At 37.9% G+C, this 22,266-nt stretch overlaps 1 protein-coding gene across 9 annotated transcripts in view; it reads right to left on the bottom strand.

Annotated features, from left to right (window-relative positions):
* Positions 1–22,266, bottom strand: part of ASCC1 (activating signal cointegrator 1 complex subunit 1) — a 147,117-nt gene that overhangs the window by 115,238 nt on the left and 9,613 nt on the right. For all 9 annotated transcript variants that reach the window (XM_037804236.1, XM_037804241.1, XM_037804240.1 and 6 more), the window contains exons 4-5: positions 15,162–15,259; positions 10,631–10,809 (exon numbers count right to left, since the gene is read on the bottom strand). In XM_037804236.1, the coding sequence (XP_037660164.1) occupies positions 10,631–10,809; positions 15,162–15,259 (277 nt within the window). The remainder of the gene's footprint in view (positions 1–10,630; positions 10,810–15,161; positions 15,260–22,266) is intronic.

Raw genomic sequence — 22,266 nt, forward strand, 5'->3', positions numbered from 1 at the left:
CACCTCAGGAATCTCCTTTGTAGAATACCCACGCTCACCCTCTTCGAGTGTGTACTTTTGCTACACATTAAACTGTACATTTTGGCTGTACATACTACTAGTCCTTGGATTCTTCGGCTGCATACACTGACTAGTCCTTAAATTCTTTCCTGCAGCTGAGTCAAGAACCTTCACGGTGTCAGCCCCTGATGACGTCTCGACTTTGAGAACTACTGGGGCTCTCCAGCATCAAGCTTATTAAACTTTTTGACTGTACACACTGACTACTCTTTGAATTCTTTCTTGCAACTGAGTCAAGAACCCTCATGATGCCAAGCCCTGGTTGAGGTCTCGATCTCTCAGAGAACTCCTGCATCATAGCGTCCTTTTGTTTCAGTATGAAGAATTCCCTTTAGCATTGCTTGTTGGGCAGGTCTACTGGTGATGAACTCCCTTAGCTTTTGTTTATCTGAGAATGTCATCATCTCTCCCTCATTTTTGAAAGAGAGTCTCACCGGATACAAAATTCTTGGCTGGCAGTTATTTTCCCTCAGCACTTTAAGTTTTTCAACCTACTCTTTCTTACCTCCATGGTTTCTAATGAGAAATGGGCACTCAACCTTTTTGGGACTCCCCTGTATATAACACATTGCTTTTCTCTTGCAGCTTTCAGAACTCTCTCCTTGTCCTTTGCATTTGACAGTGGAATCAATATATGATGGGGTGTATTTTTATTCATGTTTATCCTGTTTGATGTTCTCTGACCTTCTTGGATGTGCATACTCACGTCTTTTGCAAAGTTTGGGAAGTTCTCTGCCATTATTTCTTTGACTATTCCTTTTGTTCTTTTTTCTCTTTCTTTTCCTTCTGGGACTCCCATATGTGTATAACTGGTGCACTTGATGGTGTCCCATAGCTGTCTTAGGCTATTTTTACTTTCAATATTTCTTTTTTCTTTCTGCGCCTCAGCCTGACACATTCCAAGACTCTTGTTTTTAAGTTCACTGATTCTTTCTTCCGTCAGCTCCAATCTGCTCTTGAAATCCTCCTGGGCATTTTTCATTTCAGTTATTGTGGTCTTCAACTCCAGTAGTGCTGTTCATTCCTTTTTAAAATTTATATCTTTTTATTTACATAGATTCTCATGTTTCTTCATTACTTTCCTGATATCCTGTAGTTCTTTGTCTGTATTTTCTTTCATCATCTTACATTTTTAAGATCTTTTTTTAAAAGGCTTTGTTCAGTATTTCCACATTCTCATCATCTTCTTCTTTGGTGTTTTCTGTATTTGCATCCTCTTCCTTTGGAGGGACCATCACTTCCTGTTTGTCTTGTACTCTTTTGTAGTACACTGCACATTTTAATATTTTAAAATCTGAACTCTGGAATTACTCCCTGGGATGTCTGTTTCTTGGTTTTATAAGCAGCTGGTGATAAGACAGAGATTTTTCTAGAGCTTGAGCCCTCCTATCAGGAAGGTCTGGCTCAAAGCAAATGCACAGTGCAGGGTTTTCCCTGTCTTACCAGGCCTCTGTCTTGTCCAGGGCTTTTGCTTGTTAGTTGTTTTGGAGTTCCCTTGTTTACAGGAGTTTGGTTGTCCCCTTTTTCCCATAGGGACAAACTTCTCTCTCCCAGGTATCTGAAGGTGGCAGGCCTTTGTCCCAGACTGTCCGGCCTCTATAGTTTTTTATACTCCTTTCATCGTCTCACGCTTTTTTTTTTTTTTTTTTTTTTGGTTTTTAATATTACATTTTAATAGGTTTCAGAAGGGCCTGTGGAGAAATGCAAATAGGCTGAAATGTCAGAATTGAGAGGGATTCAGTTCACGCTCAGCCTATCCAATCCTTTGCTCTGATTTTTTTTCGGGGCGGGTAGTGGGGAGGGGCGGGAGGCGGGGAAGCCAACGCAGAGAGGGGCTCTCAGTAGGGGCACGCAATTCAAAGCGCCGCAGCCCGGGCAGGAGCCGAGCGAGGGGTGCGCCCCAGCCCGTTTCTGTAGGAACCCCTTTTAGAAGATTAGAGACTCACCCGCTGCCCACCACCGCAACCTCTCCAAAATATTAACGGACTCTCACACTGTTTTTGCCTAGAGGGAAAATTCTGGGAAGGAGGGTCACCCTGGGAAAGACTGTCCCAATTTGGTCTTTCTCAGCCTAAACAGGGCCAGGCACTCACGAAGGGAGCGCAGACTGGCTCCCAAGTGCCCTGTGGATGGGGGGCTCAGGAAGGGTGCCAAAAGCTTCTCTGGCAGTTTCCCAAAGCTGAGCTTTCCTAGCCTTCCCAGCAAAAGCAGCCCTTCAGCTAACTTTCGCCTGCAGCCCTGAGAAAGCGCTGCATCTTTAAATCTTCACCAACTCCGCACCTGTCTGGCTAGAGTTGAAACAATGGTTGCCATCGCCTTTGTCCCAGCAGGTTAAAACAACAGCTACCCTGGGAGCTAAGATGGCGGCATAGAGAGGAGGGCAAACTAGTTAGCCCCCCTGGAACAATTAATAAACAACAGAAAAATTAGTAAATAACCTGCAATAACTGCAGGGAGACAAATGTGACTATCCACTCATCATACACCAACCTGAATTGGGAGGAATGCCCGAGATCACAGCAAAAAATCTGTAAGTAAGAACTGCGGATCCAAGTGGAGAGCCCCTCCCTCATGGAAGCCTTCCTGTGCTAGAGAGCAGCACTCTCTGAACAAGCAAATATACCTCAGCCCAGCTCCAACTGGAGTTTTAATGTTAACTGCTCAATATAGACAGCGAATCCCCAACAGACAGAGGCTTTTGGTGACGACTGACCTTGGGAGAGTCAGAGGACATATCTGTCTCAAGATGGGGAGCCCAAAGTGTTAGGTGCTATCTCTGGCCAACAGGTGAATCTGGGGGCTTTCTGTCCCTTTCTCTCTCTCTCAACCTGGGTGGCTCAGTGAAAAAGCCTCAGCCGTTTTCAGCTCGCAGTGCTTTGCAGTAGAGAAAGCCTCAGCCATTTTAAACTTGCAGCACTCTGACCCAGACAAGGGTGGAGGTAGCAGAGTCAGAGAAACAAAGAATATATCTATATGCAAATGACCTCTCTCTGGGGGGCATAACTTCCTAAGAGGAAAGAGGAGGGGCCCAGCTCTACTACTGGCCTTACATTCAGAACAGACCCCAGAGCCTGGGGGAGGAGAGCTGCAGGCCACACTAGTCCGGAGTGACAGGCTCACAGGCACCACCTGTTGCGCAGAAAAGCACAGGGTGTGTCAATCCTCTAAGACACACCATCAGGGAAACTGGATACTGAATATTTCCTCCGTCTGTGACCTGAGCTTGTTCTGCCTGGGAAAAGCCTAGGAGGTCAGATGCCTAGACAACAGAAAACTACAACCTACACTAAGAAAAACGAAGTTATGGCCCAGTCAAAGGAACAAACTTACACTTCAACTGAGATACAGGAATTTAAACAACTAATGCTAAATCAATTCAAAAAGTTTAGGGAAGATATGGCAAAAAAGATAAAGGCTATAAAGAAAACACTGGGCATACATAAGGCAGAAATCGAAAGTTCAAAGCAAAAACTGGCAGAATCTATGGAAATGAAAGGCACAACACAAGAGATGAAAGACACAATGGAAACATATAACAACAGATCTCAAGAGGCAGAAGAAAACACTCAGGAACTGGAGAACAAAACACATGAAAGCCTACACACTAAAGGACAGACAGAGAAAAGAATGGAAAAATATGAGCAACGTCTCTGGGAACCTAAGGACAAAACGAAATAGAAGAATGTACATATCATTGGTGTCCCAGAAGGAGAAGAGAAGGGAAAAGGGGCAGAAGCAATAATAGAGGAAATAATCAATGAAAATTTCCCATCTCTTATGAAAGACATAAAATTACAGATCCAAGAAGCGCAGCGTACTCCAAACAGAAGAGATGTGAATAGGCCTACACCAAGACACTTTATAATCAGATTATCAAACGTCAAAGACAAAGAGAGATCCTGAAAGCAGCAAGAGAAAAGCAATCCATCACATACAAAGGAAGTTTAATAAGACTATGTGCGGATTTCTCAGCAGAAACCATGGAGGCAAGAAGGAAGTGGTGTGATGTATTTAAGATACTGAAAGAGAAAAACCGCCAACCAGGAATCCTATAGCCAGCAAAACTGTCATTCAAATATGAAGGAGAGTTCAAAATATTCTCTGACAAACAGACATGAGAGACTTTGTGAACAAGACAACTGCCCTACAGGAAATACTAAAGGGAGCACTACAGACTGATAGGAGAAGACAGAAGTGAGAGGTTTGGAACACAATTTTGGGTGATGGTAGCACAGCAATGTAAGTACACTGAACAAACAGAACTATGAATATGGTTGAAAGAGGAAGGTTAGGAGCACATGGGATACCAGAAGAAAAGAGGAAAGATAAAGACTGGGACTGTGTAACTCAGTGAAACCTAGAGTGTTCAATGATTGCGATAAAATGTACAAATATGTTTTTTCATGAGGGAGAAGAAACGAATGTCAACCTTGCAAGGTGTTAAAAATAGGGAGGCATTGGGGGAGAAATACAATCAACGTAAACTAGAGACTGTAATTAACAGAATCATAGTATTATGCTCCCTTTAATGTAACAAAGGCAATATACCAAGGTAAATGCAGATAAGAGGGAGGCATAGGGAAGGGGTGTGAGACACTTGGCATTGGTGGTGCTGTCTGACTCCTTATTTTACTTTGATTTAAGGTTATCTCTCCTTTTGCTGCTTCCTAGCTGTTGTGTTTTTTTTTCCCTCTTTCTTTTTTCTTCTTCTTTTGCCTCTCTACTTTCTTTGACTCTTCCTCCTGCTTTGTAGAAGAAATGTAGATATTCTTATATAGATAGTAGTGAGGGTGGTGAACACATAAATATGTGACTTTACAGGGAACTATCGATTATTTACTTAGGATGGAATGTATGGCATGTGAACAAAACTATCTTAAAAAAAAAAAAAGAGTTGATGATGAAACCTTGAGAGCAACATATTGAGTGCAATAAGCCAGACACATAAGGACAAATATTGCAGGGTCTCATTGATAGGAACTAATTATATGTAAACTCATAGACATGAAATATAAGTTACCAAGATATAGAACGAGGCTAAAGAATGGAGAGCGGTTGCTTAGTATGAGCAAAATGTTCAACTAGGATGAACTTAAATGTCTGGAAATGAACAGAGGTGATGGTAGCACATTGTGAGAATAACTAACAGTATTGAATGGTGCGTGAATGAGGTGGAAAGGTGAAGCTCAGAGTCATGTATGTCACCAGAATGAAAGTCGGAGGTTAAAAGAAAGGAATGTATAAAACTGAATCCTGTGGTGGGCAATGTCCGTGATTAACTGTACAAATATTAGAAATCTGGACAATTTCCTGGAAACATATCAACAACCTAGACTGACCAGAGAAGAAATAGAAGACCTCAACCAACCCATCACAAGCAAAGAGATCCAATCAGTCATCAAAAATCTTCCCACAAATAAATGCCCAGGGCCAGATGGCTTCACAGGGGAATTCTACCAAACTTTCCAGAAAGAACTGACACCAATCTTACTCAAACTCTTTCAAAACATTGAAGAAAAGGGAACACTACCTAACTCATTTTATGAAGCTAACATCAATCTAATACCAAAACCAGGCAAAGATGCTACAAAAAAGGAAAACTACCGGCCAATCTCCCTAATGAATATAGATGCAAAAATCCTCAACAAAATACTTGCAAATCGAATCCAAAGACACATTAAAAAAATCATACACCATGACCAAGTGGGGTTTATTCCAGGCATGCAAGGATGGTTCAACATAAGAAAATCAATCAATGTATTACAACACATTAACAAGTCAAAAGGGAAAAATCAATTGATCATCTCAATAGATGCTGAAAAAGCATCTGACAAAATCCAACATCCCTTTTTGATAAAAACACTTCAAAAGGTAGGAATTGAAGGAAACTTCCTCAACATGATAAAGAGCATATATGAAAAACCCACAGCCAGCATAGTACTCAATGGTGAGAGACTGAAAGCCTTCCCTCTAAGATCAGGAACAAGACAAGGATGCCCGCTGTCACCACTGTTATTCAACATTGTGCTGGAAGTGCTAGCCAGGGCAATCCGGCAAGACAAAGAAATAAAAGGCATCCAAATTGGAAAAGAAGAAGTAAAACTGTCATTGTTTGCAGATGATATGATCTTATATCCAGAAAACCCTGAGAAATCGACGATACAGCTACTAGAGCTAATAAACAAATTTAGCAAAGTAGCGGGATACAAGATTAATGCACATAAGTCAGTAATGTTTCTATATGCTAGAAATGAACAAACTGAAGAGACACTCAAGAAAAAGATACCATTTTCAATAGCAACTAAAAAAATCAAGTACCTAGGAATAAACTTAACCAAAGATGTAAAAGACCTATACAAAGAAAACTACATAACTCTACTAAAAGAAATAGAAGGGGACCTTAAAAGATGGAAAAATATTCCATGTTCATGGATAGGAAGGCTAAATGTCATTAAGATGTCAATTCTACCCAAACTCATCTACAGATTCAATGCAATCCCAATCAAAATTCCAACAACCTACTTTGCAGACTTGGAAAAGCTAGTTATCAAATTTATTTGGAAAGGGAAGATGCCTCGAATTGCTAAAGACACTCTAAAAAAGAAAAACGAAGTGGGAGGACTTACACTCCCTGACTTTGAAGCTTATTATAAAGCCACAGTTGCCAAAACAGCATGGTACTGGCACAAAGATAGACATATAGATCAATGGAATCGAATTGAGAATTCGGAGACAGACCCTCAGATCTATGGCCGACTGATCTTTGATAAGGCCCCCAAAGTCACTGAACTGAGTCATAATGGTCTTTTCAACAAATGGGGCTGGGAGAGTTGGATATCCATATCCAAAAGAATGAAAGAGGACCCCTACCTCACCCCCTACACAAAAATTAACTCAAAATGGACCAAAGATCTCAATATAAAAGAAAGTACCATAAAACTCCTAGAAGATAATGTAGGAAAACATCTTCAAGACCTTGTATTAGGCGGCCACTTCCTAGACTTTACACCCAAAGCACAAGCAACAAAAGAGAAAATAGATAAATGGGAACTCCTCAAGCTTAGAAGTTTCTGTACCTCAAAGGAATTTCTCAAAAAGGTAAAGAGGCAGCCAACTCAATGGGAAAAAATTTTTGGAAACCATGTATCTGACAAAGGACTGATATTTTGCATATACAAAGAAATCCTACAACTCAACGACAGTAGTACAGACAGCCCAATTATAAAATGGGCAAAAGATATGAAAAGACAGTTCTCTGAAGAGGAAATACAAATGGCCAAGAAACACATGAAAAAATGTTCAGCTTCACTAGCTATTAGAGAGATGCAAATTAAGACCACAATGAGATACCATCTAACACCGGTTAGAATGGCTGCCATTAAACAAACAGGAAACTACAAATGCTGGAGGGGATGTGGAGAAATTGGAACTCTTATTCATTGTTGGCGGGACTGTATAATGGTTCAGCCACTCTGGAAGTCAGTCTGGCAGTTCCTTAGAAAACTAGATATAGAGCTACCATTCGATCCAGCGATTGCACTTCTCGGTATATACCCGGAAGATCGGAAAGCAGTGACACGAACAGATATCTGCACGCCAATGTTCATAGCAGCATTATTCACAATTGCCAAGAGATGGAAACAACCCAAATGTCCTTCAACAGATGAGTGGATAAATAAAATGTGGTATATACACACGATGGAATACTACGCGGCAGTAAGAAGGAACGATCTCGTGAAACATATGACAACATGGATGAACCTTGAAGACATAATGCTGAGCGAAATAAGCCAGGCACAAAAAGAGAAATATTATATGCTACCACTAATGTGAACTTTGAAAAATGTAAAACAAATGGCTTATAATGTAGAATGTAGGGGAACTAGCAATAGAGAGCAATTAAGGAAGGGGGAACAATAATCCAAGAAGAACAGATAAGCTATTTAACGTTCTGGGGATGCCCAGGAATGACTATGGTCTGTTAATTTCTGATGGATATAGTAGGAGCAAGTTCACAGAAATGTTGCTATATTAGGTAACTTTCTTGGGGTAAAGTAGGAACATGTTGGAAGTTAAGCAGTTATCTTAGGTTAGTTGTCTTTTTCTTACTCCCTTGTTATGGTCTCTTTGAAATGTTCTTTTATTGTATGTTTGTTTTCTTTTTAACTTTTTTTTCATACAGTTGATTTAAAAAAGAAGGGAAAGTTAAAAAAAAAAAAAGAAAAAGAAAAACAAGGAAAAAAAAAAAGATGTAGTGCCCCCTTGAGGAGCCTGTGGAGAATGCAGGGGTATTCGCCTACCCCACCTCCATGGTTGCTAACATGACCACAGACATAGGGGACTGGTGGGTTGATGGGTTGAGCCCTCTACCACAGGTTTTACCCTTGGGAAGACGGTTGCTGCAAAGGAGAGGCTAGGCCTCCCTGTATTTGTGCCTAAGAGCCTCCTCCCGAATGCCTCTTTGTTGCTCAGATGTGGCCCTGTCTCTCTAGCTAAGCCAACTTGAAAGGTGAAATCACTGCCCTCCCCCCTACATGGGATCAGACACCCAGGGGAGTGAATCTCCCTGGCAACATGGAATATGACTCCCGGGGAGGAATGTAGACCTGGCATCGTGGGACGGAGAACATCTTCTTGACCAAAAGGGGGATGTGAAAGGAAATGAAATAAGCTTCAGTGGCAGAGAGAATCCAAAAGGAGCCGAGAGGTCACTCTGGTGGGCACTCTTATGCACACTTTAGACAACCCTTTTTAGGTTCTAAAGAATTGGGGTAGCTGGTGGTGGATACCTGAAACTATCAAACTACAACCCAGAACCCATGAATCTCGAAGACAGTTGTATTAAAATGTAGCTTATGAGGGGTGACAATGGGATTGGGAAAGCCATAAGGACCACACTCCACTTTGTCTAGTTTATGGATGGATGAGTAGAAAAATAGGGGAAGGAAACAAACAGACAAAGGTACCCAGTGTTCTTTTTTACTTCAATTGCTCTTTTTCACTCTAATTATTATTCTTGTTATTTTTGTGTGTGTGCTAATGAAGGTGTCAGGGATTGATTTGGGTGATGAATGTACCACTATGTAATGGTACTGTAAACAATCGAAAGTACGATTTGTTTTGTATGACTGCGTGGTATGTGAATATAACTCAATAAAATGAAGATTAAAAAAAAAAAAAAAAAAAAAAAGATGATTGGATAACTCCATAGCTTACACTATATAGTGTGACTGTGTGATTGTGAAAACTTTGTGGCTCCCACTCCCTTTACACAGTGTATGGACAGATGAACAGAAAAATGAGGACAAAAAGTAAATGAATAATAGAGAGGGATGGGGATTGTGGGATGTTTTGGGTGTTCTTTTTTACTTTAACTTTAATTCTTATTCTTTTTTGTCTGTGGTAATGAAAATTTTCAAAAATTGATTCTAGTGATGAACGCACAACTATATAATGGTGCTGTGAACAACTGATGTACATTGTGGATGACTGTATGGTATGTGAATATATCTCAATAAAATTGAATTAAAAAAAAAAAAAAAAAAGCCAATCCATCTGTGGTGTTTTGCAAACGGCAGCACTAGCAAACCAGAACAGATGGATGGATGCATGGATGGATGGATAGAAGGAAGGAAGGAAGGAAGGAAAGGAGAGGGAAAGAGGAAGGGAGGAAGAAATGGCAAATGTGAAAAAATGTTAAAATTGGTGGATCTGAGTATTGGGGGGATTAGTAGTATACATGAGTTCTCTCTAAGGGGTCTGTACTATTTTTGTAACTGTCCTATAAGTTTGAAAGTATTTCAAAATAAAAGTAAACAAAAAACACAACCCTGTACACAAATGCCTATAGCAATTCTATTCATAGTCACCCAAAACTAGAAACAACTGAAATGTCCTTCAGCGGATGAATGGATAAACAAGCTGTGGTGCATTGATATAACGGAATACAACCCAGCAAAAATAAGGAACAAGCTACTGATATCAGCAACAATTTACTACATTTTCTAAAGTTTCCATAATAAATGGAAATATATTTAATATAAATATATTGTTTTCATAAATTTTTAAAAATCAGTAAACATTTTTTAATCACCTAAAAGGGTATACAAAAAGAGTTCTAAAACTTATGTTCTAATCTGGATTATCTGCTATTTTCCTGGTAACAGCATTTCGCTGTTACATAACTATGACAACTCAACACGCAAATCTGTCTTTTAATTACTAACCCCAAATGAACCATGACTGCCAAAGGCAGAAGATCTAAGACCAGGTATCATGTTAACACCGCTACTAGCAAGGTGCACAACAGTGTGTATAGTAGGATGATCTTTTTGTGTCTTGAAATTTTTAAAAATATTTCTGTAATATATTAGAGACATAGGTGCTGATATGCCTATATATTTTTTTCAGTTCAGAATTTTAAGAAACCATCAGAAACAGTTACTGTTTTTGGTAAGGGAAGAGGTTTGTACCTTTCCACCGTTTGAATTATTAACCATTTTTGTACTCTTCTTTATATTCTACTTTTTTTGGTAAACTTTCGTTTTGTTTTATTTTACTTGCCACTTACCATGGAGCACTTCTGTAGTACTTCCTCCTGGAACTTCAGAAATCGTTCCTGAATTTCAGCTTCATTGAGGAAAAAGGAAAGGAAGTGAGTGAAGGGCTGCTTCCTTCTAAAAGTGTGCAAAAGGACATCAATTCGAGTTCGAGCTGAAATGACACCACTCCGATGCTGACCAGTGATTACTGCAAACAAAGATAAAAGGGTTAATGTGGTCGAGGACCACCAAATGCTTTTAAGATGGTTGACCTCTTGATTCTGTCATCTCTGGGGAGCTAAAACAGTCCTGTTCACGTACAGAAATCTGAACCTGAGACAGTACCAAGGGTAAAATGATGCTAATGAATTCAACCTAAGCACAATGAGGTTGAAAAAGAAAATATCCTTAGGACCAGCTGCTGAAGTAGAAAAATGAGTTCAAAAACCACAAAGCAACCCCTCATACACCGCTAGCGGGAATGTAAAACGGCACAGCCACTGCAGAAAAGTGTTCTGCAGTTCCTCAAAAAGTTAAAAGTGGAATTACCATATAATTCAGCGATTTCACTCCTGGGCAGAAACCCAAAAGAAATGAAAACAGATTTAAATAAAAACTTGTACACAAATGTTCATAGCAGCACTATTCATAATAGCCAAAAGATGGAAACAACCCAAATATCCATCAACTGATGAAAAGATAAATAAAATGTAATATATACAATAGAATATTATTCAGCAGTAAAAAGGAATGACATATTGATACATACTACAACATAAACGAATCTTGAAAACAATATGCTAAGTGAAAGAAACCAGACAAAAAAGGCCACAAATTGTATGATTCCATTTAAATGAAATATCCAGAATAGGTAACTCCATAGAGACAGAAAGCAGGTTAGTGGTTATCAGGGTCTGAGGGTGGTGGAAAGAAATGGGGAGTGATTTCTCATGGGTACAGGGTTTCCTTTTAAGGTGATAAAAATGTTCTGGAGCTAGATAGTAGTGATGGTTACACAACACTGTGAACGTAAGCACTACCACTGAATTGAGCAGTTTAATATGGTTACACTGGCTAATTTTATGTCGTATGTATTTTATCAAAATAAAAAATATGTAAGAATGATACACTGAATAGAATTTCAAATAATAATAAAAAACTAATTAAGGCTAAAAAAAGGTAAATTTTATCTCGTGAACTTTATTTCAATTTAAAAAATACTGCGGCATAAATTAATTATTAGTGATTTACTACAGTAAAAGAGCAAAGCATCATCTACTGCAATACAGTCCTATCCTATATGTATAAAAACAGAAAGTTAAAGTTAAGTGAAAATGTTTATCCATATCTATATTACAGTATAGATTTCAAATTTCTGTGGTTTGGTATAATGTGGTCTTCTTTGAACTGAGCTGTGTCTTTATGCATAAAAAATGAAAGCAGAGAGGGAAGAGCCACTAAGCATAGGCCCCTGTAGGCAAAGAAACAAAATCGTTTGGAGACTGTACAATCTCTGTTTAAGTAGAGATTGAACCCTCCAGGTTCCAGAACTGGCAGGGCTTGGTTCAAAAGAGAAACTAAGAAAAGGTAAAGAAGATATATGAACTATTAACAAAACTGGCATTTCAACAGACTACTTATAAAAAAGTAAAGGGCAGACTTCTGAATATGTTACAAAATACTGAAGTACTAACTGTAATAGTGAAGTGTGCTTTGTGCTTTGAAGGCCACAAAGCCTGTTCCTTCTAGGCAGTTATGTCATTATGGAATTAAAAAACCCAATTCCATTTATTTGTCCTAATAATTTCTACGAAAGCACTTGACATCTTCTGTAAGAACCACCTTTATATTTCTCACTTTCCCTTGATAAGAATGAAAATATTATACCCATTTTGGTGTAGAGAAACAAGGCAGAAATTTTTTAAGTAAATTAAAATGAATGTATTAAGAAGTCTGAGAACTGTTTGCCTAAGTAAAACCTGACATAAGTAACAACCACGAAATGTAAAAAAAAGAAGGAAAAGTAGAGATTATTTTTTAATGGCATTATATATATAATTAGATAAAATACTTTGAGACTCCCAAAACTCAAATGCCCAGTGAAGGGAAATGTCCCCAGCAGGCCCTCAAGTATTATGCTAGAGAGATAAGGATAAAGGAAAGTTCAAAGGCAAACCCGGACAAAATTAAAGGAAAGGAAAAACCATAATCATCTCTGCCAGACAACAAATCTGGTGACAAACTAAAAGGGAAAGGGAAAATTTTTTTAAAAGCTTAAAACCCATGTTTATGCTATGTTATGTAAAAGTCTGGTACAAAATGTCAAATCTGTTAGTTTTCATTAAGAATGTGGTCTAGTAGAGAATAGGCTAGTGAGATGTTTTCATTTTTGTAACACAGAATCCTGAAAAGAACACTTGAAAAGTGCTCAGAGAGAATGATTTCCAGGAAAGATTCGAAACTGATCAAAACAATGACTGAAGAGCAAATATAACTGAGGTTAGAGATGTTTTACAACTACAAATACCTGAGAGGACCAGAATTTATATGCAATGACTCTAAGGACTATAAGGAAGAAAATAAATAAAGGCATTTATGTTAAACTTTTCAAAACCAATTCCCTAACTGCAATATTACAATTTTGAAAACTTCTCCTGATACCCCATTGCCTGAGACTTCAGAACATACTAGATTAGATCTTTATCTAGAGGACAAGGATCTATTATTGTCTACTAATCATTTCCTTTTCTGGTTTCTCTAAATTATGAGAGACAAAAGAAAATGAATAGACAACAGCAAAAACCGTACCTATGCAACTATAGTCTTAATTTTGCACCACAACTCAATTTTACTGTAATCAATAAATTTGATTTTTCTATAAACTTTACTTGCCTACAAGACCAATAAACCAATCTATCCCCTTACTTTTCAATGAAATTAGTTCCACTAAATTCTTAATTTTTAACAATTAGACACACTAGTTTTTTCCACACTGAAATATTTGGGCTTTCTAAGTCAAAATGCAATCTTTACAACCTGCCTACCCTTTTCTGGATAAGTTCTGGAAGGACTCAGTGCCTTAAAATGGATATGGTCTCCATGTTTATTCCAAGTTAAAATGTATACTGCAATAAAAATTATTACATATGTTAGTATATGGATACAAAGAAATGTTAATAGTGATTATATCTGGGGTTGAGATTAAAAGAGACTCCCCTTTATGCCTTATATACAATTTCTGCAAGTTTCATTTTTTTAATCATGTATTAATTTTATAATTGGAATAAACTAGATAAAGAAATAAGCTTTAATGTTATTATAAAATTACTTCAGTATTTGTAACTTGAACGTAAAGGCTTAAAGAAAAATCTAAGTTTTGTATTTCTAATTTTAATGAATGAATATTTATTTTAATAAAAGTCCTTCAAAAATGATGTTAATGTTCTTATGCTAGAGTTTGCTGACTTTACCAAGGAGCCAGGGAAAACTTTAGTACTGCAATATCCAATACAGGAGCCACTAGCCACAGTAGGTATTTAAATTAAAAGTTAAATTAATCAAAATTAAATAAAATGTAAAATTCAGTTCTTCGGTCACACTAGCTATATTTCAAATAATCATACCCAATTGTGGCTAGTGGCTCCTGGACAGCACAGGTGAAGAACATTCCTTCCATCACAGAAAGTACTTTTGGACAGTACTATTCTAAAGTCAATTGCTACTTATCTGTCAAGGAGGCTGTTCTTACAGAGCACAAAATGAGAATAGAACTTGTGAGCTTTTTCTGCTAAAACTTAATACAATCTATAGGTGTTTATGGAAAATTAATTATTGGAGACTGCTGCACTCCCCGACTTTGAAAGTCTCCTATAGTTTTAAAATGAGTTTTTAAATGTTTTGTCCCTACAGTGCTCCTCACTTAAGGCAATTTTATTATAACAGAAGAATCCACCATTGATTCACAATGATGTTAATACATCTGACTTGATTTATATTGCCAAACTATTTTTTCTCACCTGAGCAGTTATTTGAATCAGGGCATATTATTTTAATCAATACTTTTCTGACTTGATTTATACTGCCAAATTATTTTTTCTCACCTGAACAGTTATTTGAATCAGGGCACGTTATTTTAATCATTACTGTTATAATTTCCTTCCTGGTCTCCAATGAAAGGGTAAAAATCTTAAGAGAACACTTATAGAAAGGGATAAACTTTCTTTCAAATTCGCTGATCTCGTTGCTTTTCTTAATTCCAACATGAAACAATTCACAAACTTCATTTCAAGCTACTAAAGCCTAATAGGAATCTCCTAATACACAATATCTGGAAGCTTGATTCCATCAGTGCATGGTAATATATAAAATTAAAGCCCAGGTAATCAAGATAAGATTGTATAACTGCATCTTTTCTCATTTGGGAGACTAATACAGATATATCATAAAAAGGTCAAGAGCTACAGAACCCTGTAAAGAACATAGTCACTAAACATCTCAGCTGGGTTACATTATTCCATACACATGCAAAAATAATTGCAAATGTAGTATACTGAGTCTCACCAATTTCTCCTTCGTGTCCAGGCTTAGGAATGCTAATAGAAGTTTTGGTCTCCATTTCTAGTTTCTTCCTGGTGTCCCCTCTCTTTCCAACTATATGCCTAAAATACAAAGAAGAGTTTATAAATGGAAGGGGATTAATTCAAAATGAACCAAAATAAAGAATCACATCATGTTTAACCATACGTTTAAAGGAAATACTCCCTCACAGAAAAGTGCTTCAGTAAAAAGCTCAATATTTGTAGACACCTAGTACTAATAAGAGGAAATTATAAGTCAACTAGCTTTATAAAACTGCTGCATTACAATCATTGGCAAGATGATGTTCTACAGCCAATTCAAAATATAAATAAAATAACTATGCCAAACACCTGTTTGCTTCTCAAAATTTGATTCAAAATCTGGGATTGCAATTCAGTGAGAGGAAAGCTGGCATAGTTTCAAAGGATGTTTCCAGCGACCAATGGGTCTACAATTTAAGAAGGGAAAACCTTGCTCTTTTGGAAAACAAGTTAAACATGAGTCCATCCTAAGGGAATTATACTTGAATAAGTAAGTAAGGGTAAACTGCTTAGCAAAGAACAGAATCTACCATTCAAGATAGATTCAAAAGCACAGGGAATAAACTGGTGACCCTCAGCTGAATTCAGCACAAGTTTTAGGTGAGAGATTTCACCCCAAAATTGGGAAATTTCACCTAAAAACATAGATTTCTAGGTTCTTTAGAAAAACTAGAAGATTTGACAACTCATGGCAATAGTAGACAGGAGCCGACCCTTTACTACCCCTGCAGCTGGCACAGGAACTCACAATCCCCATCACTCCTCACTGTCTTTCACCTCCCCCACATCACTCATTTATTGACTCACACTACTTGCCTGGGCCTCCTGCTAGAAATAATTCTATCAATCCAAGGTCATCTTCTGGAACCCATAGTGATTAAAGTAAATGAGACTTACCGGGTCCAGGAAAGAAGTTTCAGAATCTATAAAGCACTAAGAGACCATCAAAGGACTATAAAGTTAAGAGAAAAAAAACTCTCCTATCATCAATAGTATTTCAATTTCTATGATTTCAATGCAGTACCCAATACCATGGGTGACTATGTGACTATAGTCGAGCCCAATTATTTACATTAGGATCTACTGTAAGCCAGTTTTTTAAAAAACGTCTAGATAAGGATTGAAACTCCATAATTTCCATGTGGTCTGTCTCTGTGTGGGGCTAGAGATTTTACTGCACCAACTCTGACAGGCCTTTGCCTTCCCAGGGGGTGCTTTCAACCAGGATCCTGTTTGCTGGACGTGGCTATGGACAAGCCTATCATAAAAAGTAGTTGGCTTGAACTGCTGTTAATAGTCTAGGTGCTCAGGCACCTTAGAAGGGGAAGAAGTAGAGTTAAAAAGGATGAGCATTAGACTCAAACCTTGGGTAAGTCACTTTACAACTCTAAGCCTATTTCCTTACTTGTAAAAATGGAGTGAAGACTAACTACACATCATAGGGTTATCGTAAGGATTAAATGTGATCATATATGAAAGGGCTTCCCAATAACTGGTACATAGCTCAATACAATCCATGGTATCCTCATGCCATCCATAACGGCACCTTTCCAGTTAAAAGAGTACAGCTAGATTCAAGAAAGATTTACATGGAAAGTCTAAAATATTCACTACAATAATTCAGATAAGTGGTGAATGAGTGACTCCTTTACTGAATGTGTAAGTAGAAATTCCTGCCAGATTGAGTGGTTCTCAACCTTGGTTACACATTGGAATCACCCTAGAAAGCTTCAAAAATAATAATGTCTGCGTCCCATTCACAGAGATCCTGACTTAATTGGTCTGGGGTATATCCAGGTATTGGGATTTTTAAAGCTCTCCAAGGTGATTCTAATGCTGTGAGTGAAACCCACAGAAATAGATGTATTCCATGGACAGTTATCACTGTTCAGCTCTGATTCTAAATCAGTTTGGGCAGGCAATTTCTTTCTTGATCCAGAAAAGAAACCTTCCTAGTTAACATATTCTATCAATTAGGATACAGCAGAACTAATTCCAAATCTAACATGCAAGTCATCTGGTATATAATGTGTACACAGATGACATACACTTCAAATATCAAGTTAGAGTCTGACATCTAAGCAATTTTTACATACCTTATTCGTAGCAGATAGACACATTAAGATATGTTACACTGATTTTAACAGGGAACTGATAATGACCAAGATCAGTACTGGTAGCCAGCCTCTGTTGTTTCTAAGGTTATTTTCCATTTTAAGAAAAGGATCTAAGGTCATGATTTCCAAAATCATGTTTCTCAGAAGAAAATGTCACTACAGTCTGAAAAGAAAGTAAGCTGATTAGGGTTAGCATTTGGTTTCCTATTGACCACATTCCAATATAATTTCATCCTTAATAGATGTTTCAGAATGCTTTCAAGGTTAATGAAAATGAAACATTTGCCTGTTGGGTATTAAAGGCATAAGATTCCATATTTGTGGATCTCCTCTCATAGAGCTTAGAAAGGCCTAACTCAGCTTGTAGAACACAGAAAAACAATTCCTTATGAAAGAATTTATGGACTTCCCAGACCAGTCTATCCTCAAAGGTATAAGTCCAAAAAGGAGCCAGTTAGCCATATAAGCTGACAGTACCCTATTAGTGGTAAATATGGTACAGAATGTGGGTAAACATGCAAGCAAGCAACTGCACAGTGCTAGATTGACTAGTGATCACAAAATTTCCAAGCAATTTATAAAGATGACCCTGGAAGAAACATATCAGGCTTTGATAAGCATTGGGGGCTAGTGAAACAAACATCTCTCCCTTCAAAAAGCTTCTCACCTAGTGAATGAGACATCAAATAGCACACAAACAAACATAAACACAGACTGTGATAAACACTGCAAAGGAAAAGTAGAGGGTGTTATGAAAACATATAATAGGGCACCAATGTGGTTGGTGGGATGATGATGTCAAAGCAAGCTTCCCTAAGGAAGGAAACCACAACTAAGTAAGAAGGAGGAGAGATAATAAGGCCAAGGGAACACCATGTATAATGGTTTTAAGGCAGGTCTGAGCCTGGCATATTTGAGAAACTGAAGAAAACCAGTATGGCTTAACAGCAAAGCTAGGAGTGATATGTGTTGAAACTGAAAAAAAAATGCAGGGTCTTCTAAGCCATGTTCAAGATTTTGGGCACTATTCTAAGAACAATGGAAAGCTATTGATAAATTTTAATCAGAGGAAATAAAGTTATCAGATTTCTTTTTAAAAAGATCACTCCACCCTCAATGTGAAGAACTGACTGGCAGAGAACAAGAATCAATGTGGAAAGGGGTGGATTATGGGAAGATGGTGAAGTAGGGAGCTCCAGGAATCAGTTCATCTACCAAAACAACTAATGAACTTGCAGGAACTGTCTGAATCAACTATTTTGAAACTCTGGAGTCCAGTGGAACTCTGGGCAGCATCTAAGAAAGAGCTGGAGGAAGAGGCAGGTAAACTGAAGTAAATATCAGTGAATTTCATCTTTCCTGCAAGCAGATACCAGCCTCCACCCCCCAAATCCATGGCAGGCAACAATGCGGACTACAGCCCAGGTTCCTTGTGCAGTTTGCTGGTGCCAAGATGAGCTTTAAGGGCCTAGTTCTCCAAAATGCGAGGGTATAGGGTATATGGTCTGATCCCTGCTTTTGATCAGCTACTTCAGATCACTACAGGGGCCGGCTCTGAGGGGGGCCACTGTTTCAACATTTCTCAGGCAAAAGCAGCAGAGGAGTCTTAAAAAGATACTACCTTCTTTTTTTTCCTTTCTCTTTTCTCTGGGAATTCCCAATCTGGGAACAAAAATAGTTTGGAAAAGTCATAAATTGACAGCTCCATTATTCAACAACAACAACAAAAAAAACACTAGCAATCCCAGAGGAGTGAGAGAAAGAGAGTAATAACTCAGAATGTATCTCATAGTAATATGCAGACTGTCCCCAGTTCTCAACAACAACAACAACAAAATTACAAAAACACAAAAAGAAACAAGAAATTATGGCCTATTCACAGGGAAAAAAAAGAATTTGGCAAAAAACATCCCTGAGGAAAGTCATATATTGGAACTATTAGTCAAATACTTTAACTCAACTGCCTTAAATATGTTCAGTGAGCTAAAGGAATCCATGTACAAAGAACTAAAGAAAATTAGGAAAACATGTGAACAAAGAGATAGAAATTATAAAAAGGAACCAAACAGAAATACTGGAGCCACAAAGTACAGTAATTGAAATGAATAACTTGTTAGTCAGATTCAAATGCAAATTTGAACAGGCAGAAACATGAATCAGAGAACTTGAAGACAACACAATTGAAATTATCCAGTGTGAGGAATAGAAAGAAAAAATAATGAAAAAAAAAAAAAATGAACAGAGCATGAGACCTGTGAGAAACCATCAAGAATACCAACATACATATCATGAGAGTCCCAGAAGGAAAAGAAAAAAAAGGGATAGAAGAAGTATTTGCAGAAATAATGGCTGAAAACTTCCCAAATCTGATGAAAGACATGAATATATGCATTCAAGAACTCAACAAACTCCAAGCAGGACAGATTCTAAGAGAGCTATACCAAGACACACTATAGCGAAACTGTCAAAATCCAAAGACAGAGATTTTGAAAGCAGCAAGAGAGAGACAACTTGTCACATGCGAGGGATCCCCAGTAAGATCATCAGAACATGGAAGGCAGAAGATAGTGGAATGGTATATTTAAAGTCTGTGCTGGTTTGTATATATTATGCTCCCCCCCCCCCAGAAAAAGCCATATTCTTTAATGCAATTTTGTGGGGGCAGACATATTAGTGTTGATTGGGCTGGAACGTTCTGATTGTTTCCACAGAGATGTGACTAGTAACACCTTTGATTAGGGTGTGACCTGTTGATGGGATTGTTTCCATGGACGTGTGGCCCCGTCCATTCAGCTTGGGTCCTGATTTAATCACCAGAGCCCTATAAAAGCTCACAAACAGAAGGATCTCAGAGTGCTGCAGCTTAGAGATACATTTTGAAGACAGTCATTGAAAGCTGATGCTAACATTTTGAAGAATGCCATTTTGAAACACAACCTGGGAGCAAGCAGTCACATGCCTGCCCAGCTAACAGATTTACCGGTCGCCACTGGCCTTCCTTCAGTGGAGGTATAGTAGTTGATGCCTTAATTTGGACATTTTCATGGCCTTCAGACTGTAAATTTGTAACCAAATAAACCCCCTTTATAAAAGCCAATCCATTTCTGGTATTTTGCATAATAGCAGCATTAGCAAACCAGAACAAAGTCCTTAAAATTTTTTTAAAAACTGTCAACCAAGAATTCTATATCCAGCAAAATTATCTTTCAAATATGAAGGAGAAATTAATTTACAGATAAACAAAAGTTAGAAGAGTTCATTACCAGAAGACCTTCCCTACAAGAAATGCTAGAGGGATTCCTTCAGGCTCAAATAAAAGTTAACACTAGAAAGTAACTTGAAGCCATAAAAAGAAACAAGGATCATTGGTAAAGGTTAACTACATAGGTAAATACAAAATCCTGTATTATCATATTTTGGTTTCCACCCCCACCCCATCCCCATACTACTTAATAGGTGTTCTAGCTTGCCAATGCTGCTGGAATGCAAAACAACAGAAATGGATTGGCTTTTATAAGGGTGGTTTTATTTGCTTACACAGTTACAGTCATAAGGCCATAAAATGTCCAAGGTAATGCATCAACAATCTGGTACCTTCACTGGAAGATGGCCAACAGTGTCCGGAAAACCTCTGTTAGCTGGGAAGGCACATGGCTGGCGTCTGCTCCAAAATTCTGGTTTCAAAATGGCTTTCTCCCAGGACATTCCTCTCTAGGCTGCAGTTCCTCAAAAATGTCACTCTTAGCTGCTCCCATTCCCATCCTCTCCCAGCTTCTCCATGGTAACAGTCTGCTTTTAACGGCCATCTTCAAACTGTCTCTCATCTGCAGCTACTCTCTCAGCTTCTGTGCATTCCCCAAAGTGTCCCTCTTGGCTGCAGCTCCTCTTCAAAATGTCACTCTCAGCTACACTGAGTTCCTTCTGTATGTCAGCTCATTTATATGGCTCCAGTGATTTAATTTAGACCCACCCTGAATGGAAATCATCCAATCAGAGTCATCACCCATGGCTGGGCAGGGCTCATCTCCAAGAAAACACTCAAAGAATTACAATCTAATCAACACTGGCATGACCGCCCACAGAAGATTACATCAAAGACAATGGCATTTTGGGGGACACAACACACCCTAACTGGCACAATAGGTAAATGTGGTGTAAAATATAATTTAAAATCTATTATGGACATACAATGTATAAAGATAATCTGAGACAGTGAAAATACAAAAGGAGAGGGAAGGCAATATATAGGAGTACAGAGTCTGTATACTACATCAACTAGGTTAGCAGTAATTGAGCTAGATTTGTATTAGATTAAAATGTTCACTATAATTAGAAAGGTAACCAATAAGAAAATAACTAAATGGATTAAAATCCCCTAATAAAGGGCAAAGATTGGCAGACGGGATGAAAAAGCATGTTCCATCTATGTGCTGTCTATAAAAGACTTGCTTTAGCTATAAAGACACAAAGAGGTTAGAATAAAGGGGTGGAAAAGATATTGTACTCAAACATAACCAAAAGACAGCCAAGGTGGTTATATTATTGTCAGAAAGCATGACAATAAGTCAAAAAAGATTACAAGAAACAAAGAAGGATATTATATATTGATAAAAGGTTCAATCCAACAAGAAAATATAATGATTATAAACATATATGCTCCTCACAAAACAGCCCTAAAATATATGAAAAAAAATTGATGAATTGAAGGGAGATATAGACAGTTCTAAAAGAATAGTTGGAGACTTCAAAACACCACTTTCAATAATTGATAGAACATCTTAACAGAAGATAAATAAGGAACAGAGGATTTGAACAACACTAATAACTATGCAGACCTAATGGACATATACAGAATATCCAACAACAGCACAATACAAATTCTTCTTGAGTGCACATGAAACATTTTCCAGGACAGATCATATGTTAGGA

The sequence above is a fragment of the Choloepus didactylus genome, chromosome 15 (genome assembly GCF_015220235.1).
Source record: "Choloepus didactylus isolate mChoDid1 chromosome 15, mChoDid1.pri, whole genome shotgun sequence".
In the NCBI taxonomy this organism is placed as follows: Eukaryota; Metazoa; Chordata; class Mammalia; order Pilosa; family Megalonychidae; genus Choloepus; species Choloepus didactylus.